This window comes from Zingiber officinale, chromosome 2B (genome assembly GCF_018446385.1).
Source record: "Zingiber officinale cultivar Zhangliang chromosome 2B, Zo_v1.1, whole genome shotgun sequence".
In the NCBI taxonomy this organism is placed as follows: Eukaryota; Viridiplantae; Streptophyta; class Magnoliopsida; order Zingiberales; family Zingiberaceae; genus Zingiber; species Zingiber officinale.
This window is the reverse complement of record NC_055989.1, coordinates 64,687,274-64,696,077: the sequence shown is the minus strand read 5'-3', so window position 1 is coordinate 64,696,077 and position 8,804 is coordinate 64,687,274. Positions and strand designations below refer to the sequence as shown.

General features: G+C 35.1%; 1 protein-coding gene across 2 annotated transcripts; it reads left to right on the top strand.

Annotated features, from left to right (window-relative positions):
* Positions 1-760: 760 nt before the first annotated feature.
* Positions 761-8,532, top strand: LOC122045728 (isocitrate dehydrogenase [NAD] catalytic subunit 5, mitochondrial-like). 2 transcript variants are annotated; one of them, XM_042606076.1, is made up of 8 exons: positions 761-902; positions 1,180-1,381; positions 5,681-6,001; positions 6,090-6,251; positions 6,348-6,422; positions 6,979-7,088; positions 7,158-7,230; positions 8,178-8,532. In XM_042606076.1, the coding sequence occupies exons 2-8, from the start codon at positions 1,211-1,213 to the stop codon at positions 8,367-8,369; spliced, it is 1,104 nt and encodes a 367-aa protein (XP_042462010.1). In that variant the 5' UTR covers positions 761-902; positions 1,180-1,210; the 3' UTR covers positions 8,370-8,532. The 2 variants fall into 2 exon arrangements, with proteins under 2 accessions (XP_042462010.1, XP_042462011.1); XM_042606077.1 differs by having other exon boundaries at positions 765-902; positions 1,185-1,381.
* The last annotated feature ends 272 nt before the right edge of the window (positions 8,533-8,804 follow it).

Here is an 8,804-nt window from a genome sequence, read left to right as displayed (position 1 = left end):
CAGCATTGCTGCTTTACGTCTCGACCGAGCGGGCTACCCGCTCGGCTCGGCGACCCTGTTCACCATGAGCGTCGGAAACCTGACTCTTCATCGGGTTGTCTTCGATCTCGCTCGGACTCGCTCGACCGGTCGGACAGACCTTAGGTTGACCTTTTTTCCTTTTGACCTCTACGTGGCGTTGACTCCCCTCTAAAGGGGGTCCCCCAACCTTACTACCGGATCAAAATATATATATATATATAGAGCAATGATATGCACAAGGAAAAAAACTCAATAAAAACCTCAATGATAGACACATAAAGTCATGGTCCACCATTTCACTTTTTGTGGGTCCCATCATTTTATGTGTCTATCCTTGAGGTTTTCATTGAGTTTTTTTTCTTGTGCATATCATTTTTCATATATATATATATATATATAGTTTGATAATTCAATGTAGACAATCTTCTCTTGAATAAGTGATTAGATAAATTTATAGCATAACTTAAGCCGACTATTAAAAAATTAAAATTTGATTCTTATTTATTTTTATTATTAAATAAATATAAAGAAGTTTTATTGGAGTGAATATTAAATTTATTCATGTCGATTAAAAAATAATTCATGAATAGATTGGTAAATCCGTGTCTACTCATTGGGTAAATAAAAGAAATATTTATTTATTTTTACGAAATAAACAGGGTAAAGATTTCTACAATTCCGTCCTTCCGAGTAAACAGGCGTTAATGGGGTCTAGTTGGCCCGACACGACCTAAAAATAGATCGACCGGGTTCGAGGGCATCTGCAGACGATAAGACGCATCTCCTTTTAACTGCGCGGTTTGAGATCTCTTCTTCTTCTTCTGTCTCCTTGTAGCACCCAAGGAGCAATTTTTGATAGCGATCGCGGTTGGAGAACGCATGTAAACCCTATTCCCCTTCTCCCATATCTGTAGCACATACTTTTGCTTTCGTTTTATTCTTTTTTTTCCTTTGTTTTTTGATTTGAGAAAAAGGGGATCCGTTACTCTTGCGGCTATCTACGGCTGTTCTATTGATTTCGAGTTCCAATTTTGTTGCTTTATCGGTTAGGGTTTGGATTCATGTGAAAGTGTTGTTGTTGCGCTGGGGAGTTGATGCGTTGTTTGAAATTCCCTTGGGTTGTTGGTGTTGAAATGTAGTTGTTTTTTTTGTCAATAGCGCAGATTGATCTGTTGTGACACCCCTATCCATGGCGCTTCGACGACTCGTGCAAAGGACCTTGCTCAACCATTCTTCGTGTCGGCTTTATCCTGCTTTGGGGCAATCGTTCTCAACTGACACCTCTCCTAGTGAACCAATTCGCGCTACTCTCTTTCCGGGTGATGGAATTGGGCCCGAAATTGCTGAATCTGTTAAGAAGGTCCTTTCTGTGAAGCTAGCATTGTTCTTTCTGTAAAAATATTTTCCATGCCACTTTTAATCTGATTTTGGATTGAAGACTGGTTTAATGTTAATTGACATAGTGTCCTTTGCGTTCGTTGTTTTTTTTTATTGAAGGAAAAAGTAAATGATTCTCAAGGTTTTTGGATTCAATGCTAGAATTAGCATGCCATATGATTGTTTTTGATGTAATTCTGAAACCACACTAATTCTCAATCAATTGACGGTTCTTTTCAATAAACTTAATCAGGTTAGAAATGAGTACATGTCTCTCTTGATCATATTAGGGATGACAGTGAGTTGGCCACACGTATTTTTGAAGATTGCCTGGACCCAAATCCATTTAATGTCCACTGCAAACCGATTAATTATCTGCTTAAGGTTATAATGAGTACTCGAACCTGCAGGTGTTTTCAGGTTTCTGCTTTATTTGAGTAAAATATACAGGTGCCCCCAAGTAACCATAATTTTTTTTTGGTAATCCAAGTAACCTTAATTTTAAATGCACTAAAACTCAAATTCAAACTTAATTATTAAGCATTATTGGACGCTCAACTCTGACGCAAATCGGTTGGTTACTTGTTGATAATACTCAGGCCTAGACAAACTTATGGTTATGTTCATGGATTTTTATGTTTCTTTTATGCATATACCTGGCTATTACTTTCTCGAATACCTTTCCCTTTAACATAAGCTCCTCCGAGTACTGAAGTACATAACATGTGGTCAATTGAGTGAATCATTTGATATGAAATACTTTAACAATAATTATGTATATTAATGGCTACATTTTATTCTAAACTGTATGTTTTCTTTAATTTGATTTTCTGAACTTTGATTACTATTTATCCATTTATAACCATCTAAAATCTGCGAAACACAAAAGACTTAAGAGAACTTGAGTAGATATACTTTTCCCCTTGTTATGTATTATCTCTTTTATTTTTAACTTCATTATTGTTTAACTTTTGTACTATGCTATCTTTAAGGTTCCTTGGTTTTTAATGTTCATATGAAGTTGGATGGAGCAACCTTAGGAAAATTTGTGTGGTTCATCATTGATTTTACAGAAGGTTCAATGCCTCAACTAATGATCTAGCAAGACAGAAGAGCGAATAAAAAAATAATAGAAAATTGTTAATGATTAAAACAAACTTAACAACTGGATTGAAGCCTCTTGTGTAGATTTTTACTAAATCAGTCATTGTTTTAAATGGTCTCACATTAGTTACTTGTTTTGACGCTTAAGCTTATGGAGTGAAGAAACACACTGCATTTGCGCAGAACCACGCGACGATTATCCTGGCAAAACCAATTACTAACATGTTAAAAATTTAATCCAATTCATTACCAAGGTGATACTTAATTTGCTCAAACCAGTTCTTTCAAATTGAAAAAAGAATCATATTGTCTATATTTTCTTTTAGAAAAACACGTGGATTTCTTTTATATTGAGATTGTTTCTCTAACTGATATTATAATGTCTATCCCCAAATTGGATGGAAAAAAAACATCTACCTCAAAGATATGGAAAAGAAAATTCTTTTACGTATCACTTCCCACTTGGCCATTGCCACTCAATGGGTTCACCATGAGATGATGCTCTCCAACCTCCTTGGGCTCACCGAGGTAGAATACTGCAGAACTAAAAACTTATCCAAGAACATCCATATTTTTGTCTTTTTAAAAGATTGGGATGAGGAAAAACTTCAACCTATTGGACTTGGAGCTGCTCCAGGTCTGAACTTCATTTAAAAACTGCTAGTCTAATAGGAATTTTGACAAAATGTGTTAAGTTCATTAAAATAAATCAAGAATATGATAGAAATGCATTGCATATTCCTGAACTGATTTATTCTATTGGACCAAGTTATTTTAGTAATTTTGTTTATTTCATTCGCATTAATATCCCCACTTTTAGTAATTTTATTCTATAATGAGTTAAAGTGGAGCTGTCCAGAAAACTTATGCTAACAATTGTATCAGACTAGAGTCTGTATATCGGCTCTAATCAGACTATCTAGGAAGAGCCAAATATGAATTATTACTATCTGATAGTATATTTAGGCCTCTCTTAAACCACTCTATCTTCCTGCTGTTTTATCATAGCTCATTCGTATGCTCGGCCCAGAAACATGCTTGCTACTGGATGTGTTTTCATATGCCAATGTAGTTTACTCCTAGATTCCAGCCAGACAGAAAATTCTGGTTTTAGCCCTTAAAAAGTTTGTTCCTAATAACTTTCCTTCTCAAAGAAAAAAAAGTGAAAAAAGGAAAATTATTTCCATAACAAAGGCAAGTGCTCTAAATGAATGCTTCATTGAGTTTTTTTTAATATTTTTTTTTAAAATAAATGATGCTAAATACCTGATTTTTTATGTTCTTGAAATCAATCATCACCTTATATCCTTTGTGTAATGCAGGCATTATGTTACTTGGAATTTGTATTTTTTTTACTGCATGGATGAATAGGACGGACGAGGAGAGTGGGAGACACATGAAAAAATGTCCATTCATGTGCCTTATGTGTTTCATTCCTTTCCCTCTTCTCTACCAAAACAAATCATAATTACTATGAAGACATTTGACATTAAATATATCTTGTGATTTTAAGGGTGCATAAGGTGAGCCTAGCCTGTTGTAGCACAGTCGTAGATTAAGAATTTATTTATCTTGGTATACTAGAAGTAGTGAATCAATGCCATTCACATCTAGCAAATTTTCTTTCATGTACAGTTGTCTTGTAAGTTTTTGAGACCAAAATGATCTATTGCCATATATGCATAATCGTCCGATTATCTAGGAATAAAGAAGCAATAACTATTTGTTATCTATTTCATTCTTCAAATAACACATTTGATTCACTTGATTAGACTGACCAACAGTATTCTAAATGGCGGGTTAGGTAGCCGCCTATGTGCCGCCTAGGCGAGAGGTGGACCTTAACCGCACCACCTTGAACCGCACCGTCTTGTGTTTAGGCGGTGGTAAAGCGTTTTCGATTTGGACTTGGGCGACACGTCCGGACGTGTCATCGAGCTCGGGCCATGTGTCCAGGCACCGGGACGGGTTTGGACCCATCATCGAGCCTAGGCGAGGGGTCAGACTCGTCGCCAGGCTTAGGCGACGCGTCCGACACTGAAACACTGAAGTCGATCGCCAAATAGAATAGGTTTATTTTTGAACTTAGGATATAATCGAAACTTTAGATTAATAATTATAATCATGATTAGGATAATTAAAATAGGCTTAATTAAAGTCCAATTAAATTATCCTATTAATTTAATATATATATTTAAAATATTATTATTTATTTTAAAAATATATATATTTAGATTAACTTTTTAATTTTTAATTAATATATTTTATAGTATTTTTTTAATTTTTTTAATCTTTTATTTAATGTTTTATCCTTTAGTTAATATATTATTTAATTATATATAAAAATAGTAAAAACAAGATTCAATCGCCTAGGTGGCCACCTACCGCCATTTACAACGCTGCTAAGTTGCTAACCAGGTTGGATGTGCCAAATGGTTTGAGTGGGGTGAGTGGGTTGGTTGGGCCTAGGGAGCAGACTAGGCATGCCAGATCTGATGGTTTGATCTAGCCAAATGGCAGGCCAGTCTATTCGATTGTGTGACTAAGACATGTCAAATAAATTATTTATGCGTGGATTTTTTATTTCATTGTGAAAATGTGCTTGTATATTTTTTATTGCATTTCTGCTTCTATAAGTTATTCTATATCTATTGCATTCCATGAATCAAACTAAGAATATTTATTGTTCTTCTATTCCTTATCCATGAATCAAACTAAGAATATTTATTGTTCTTCTATTCCTTATCTATTTTATTCTCTTGGAATATTTTTTGGCATTCCTTATCTATTTTATTCTGTAAACCAAACTCACCATCATTGATTTACCAATTGCCATACTTGACATATGTTTCATATGTTGCTTGATTTAGACGGAGCCAATACTTCAGTTATGAATAAGATGCATTGTGATCCAAATTATGAGGAATAGTTGTAGTTTAGATTAAAGTGAGACATTATGATGACTTCAACTTTTCTTTAGAAGATTTTCATTTGCAACTTCCTACTGCTGAGGTGAATATGCCAGGAAAAAAAAATGAAGGCAAAGGAAAAGAAGAATGAAAGTAGAAAATTAAGCCATAAGATTCGAAGTTGCAGACATTCTTTGATTTCATATCTGTTGAAGATCATGGCATGATCATTCTAATCTAACTTCTCCATTAAATGATTGTTCTTCCAGGTGTTCAATGTAGCACAAATTCCAATAGAATGGGAAGAGCATTTTGTGGGCGACAAAGTAGATCCGAGAACAGAGAGCTTTCTCACATGGGAAAGTCTGGAATCAGTTCGGAGAAATCGTGTTGGACTGAAAGGTCCAATGGCTACTCCTATTGGAAAAGGCCACCGCTCACTGAATCTCACCTTAAGGAAAGAACTAGGTCTCTATGCCAATGTTAGACCATGCTACAGCCTTCCAGGCTACAAAACCCGATATGATAATGTGAATCTTGTAACCATCCGTGAAAATACAGAAGGGGAATATAGTGGTCTTGAACATCAGGTACACCTGGCACAAATTTAGATTATCATTTCATATTTTTGGTATGATCTGTTGATGGTTCTTGATGTACCTCTGTGCGTTATTCTAGGTTGTAAGAGGTGTTGTAGAAAGTCTGAAAATTATTACTCGACAAGCAAGTTTAAGGGTAGCAGAGTATGCTTTTCATTATGCAAAAGCAAATGGCCGTCAACGGGTGTCTGCTATACACAAAGCCAATATTATGCGGAAGACTGATGGTCTTTTTCTCAAGGTAGGGTAGTTACTAGTGCAAATATAGCTACCTAGGACTTTCATGCCTTAAATGTATATATCAGAGGTTATTGCCTTATTGGCTTCTTGCTTGCAGTGTTGCCGTGAGGTTGCAGAGAAATACCCAGAGATAACTTATGAGGAAGTCATCATCGACAACTGCTGTATGATGGTATGTGTTGACTAGGGGTTACTAACTTGCACTACAATATTACTGTAATTCTTCTTATCATATATGATCATCACCACCTCTAGGACTTTATGGTGTTATCTAAAGAACTACAAACCATAACTTGATATTGAATTACAACATTCTGCAAAGAACTTGATATGAATGACTGAAAAAATCATAAATCTTCTTCCATTAATTCAAATATTTTGTGTTAATCCTTATGCTTTAGGCTTGGTTTACTTGGGTGGCTATTGAGAGGAAAGGCTGAAAGACAGCCAGTTGTACATGAATCATGGACGGCTGACACATATTTCTTGTGCTGTTTTCTATCTCTCTCTCTCTTTCCTCCTTCTAGTTGTACATCCTAGTAAATGCAGCCTAAAGAAAGTCATAAGTTATACTTTTGTCTGAAGTTAGCTAAAAAGTATAATCTATTGATGGAAATACCATTATGATCCATATTGTTTTTTTTTCATGATATAATGGCAGTGAACAATAAATATAAGACATTAAGGCCACATTTTTTTGTTATGATCCTTTTGTTTAAATGTGACAGCTCGTGAGAAATCCTTCTCTCTTTGATGTATTGGTGATGCCCAATCTTTATGGTGATATAATAAGTGATCTCTGTGCTGGCCTGATTGGAGGGCTGGGCTTAACTCCTAGGTAAATGTGATTTTCTTTTATAGGTCGATATTTCTAAACTGAACTAATAAGACTATGGCTGTATTCCAGTTGCAACATTGGTGAACATGGCATTGCTCTAGCAGAAGCTGTTCATGGTTCAGCTCCTGATATCGCTGGCAAGGTATAATCCTTTGTCTATTAATTGATATCTTGTCTTTGTTTGTTGATTGACAAAGTTCAAATCGACCAAATCATTTGAATACTCTGTCTACTCATGATTTGGCAGATAAAAGAATTCAATCGGCCCATTTTAGAACAATAAAATTGGTGAAATCAATATGGAACTTTCAAATACACAAAAGATAATAAGACAAATCAAAACAAATTTATTTGATATAGGAGTTAATGAAATGGCAGTGATTACAATTCAAGAAGAGCATACTGCTTCATTCATTGGTATTACTAATAAATAATATGAAATCAAACTATTTGTACCATATAGATGAGAAACATTGGTATAATAAATTAATTGAATATATTTATACCTACATAAAAAAGTATTTATTATTTGTTTTCTATTATTTCATCAATAATTTTATATTGCTTTCGGTTTCTATTATTGTGGTTGTAAAGTTACAAACATAGTCCCACATGGAAAAGATCATGTGTTTATAAAAAAAAGATATCTCCATTGGTACGAATCCTTTAGGTAGAATCTAAAAATAAAATCATGAGAGTTTAGACCCAAAGTGGACAATATCATAACATAACATAACATTGTGGTGGTCTTAACAATTGATATCAGAGCCCGAACTGTCAGAAGGTCTAACCGTCGACTGTGTACAAGAGTTATGGTCTAATCGAACCATGTAAGTTAATATTGATTTTGAACAAAGAAAGTGGGGGCTCCTATGTCCGAATCAAGATGACCAGATAATTGAATTTTATTTTTGAAACAAAAATAAAGCTGCATGGTCGCTGTTATTGTTGAAGATTTTGTTAAATGTCACCTTGTTTTATGACCAATTACAAAGTCTGATGCCAGTATTCTTGTTTTCTGTTAGTTTGTAATGAATGCCCATGTTAATTTATAGTCTGATCTATTTTGCAATTCAATTTTCTTTCCAGAACCTTGCAAATCCAACTGCTCTCCTACTGAGTTCGGTCATGATGCTCCGGCACCTGAACTTGAACGACAAGGCCGACCAAATCCACAATGCCATTCTCAATACCATTTCAGAAGGAAAGTACCGGACCGTTGATCTTGGCGGGAGTTCATCGACCACCGACTTCACCAAAGCAGTATGCGATCATCTCTAAGAATTCTCTACTATTTCTTCGTGCGACAATTCTATTAAAAAATCTTCTCTAACAGCGGCAACCATGAGACTGCCGACTTAGTAATTTTAAATGTCAGTTCATCAATAATGCCATATAACCAAAAGGCATACATCATATTGCCCTTCATCTGCTCTTCGATTAATTTTTCTTTTTGTCGAATAATGTTTGTATGAATTGCTATTCTTTTGCACTGTTCATATGTTCTACAAGATCTTTTAAATCGAATACATGCAACAAATATTTTACCCCTCTGTATCAACGGTAGCTAACTACCAAAGGAAAAAAGAATAAATGAAAGCCGGGTCGAGACAGAAGAGAAAGTCCAAGACAACATTACATAGCTACGAAGAGTAGCAGCTGACGAACAGACAGCGCTTTGCCGCAGAGATGAGATCATTAAGAATCCGACGCTTG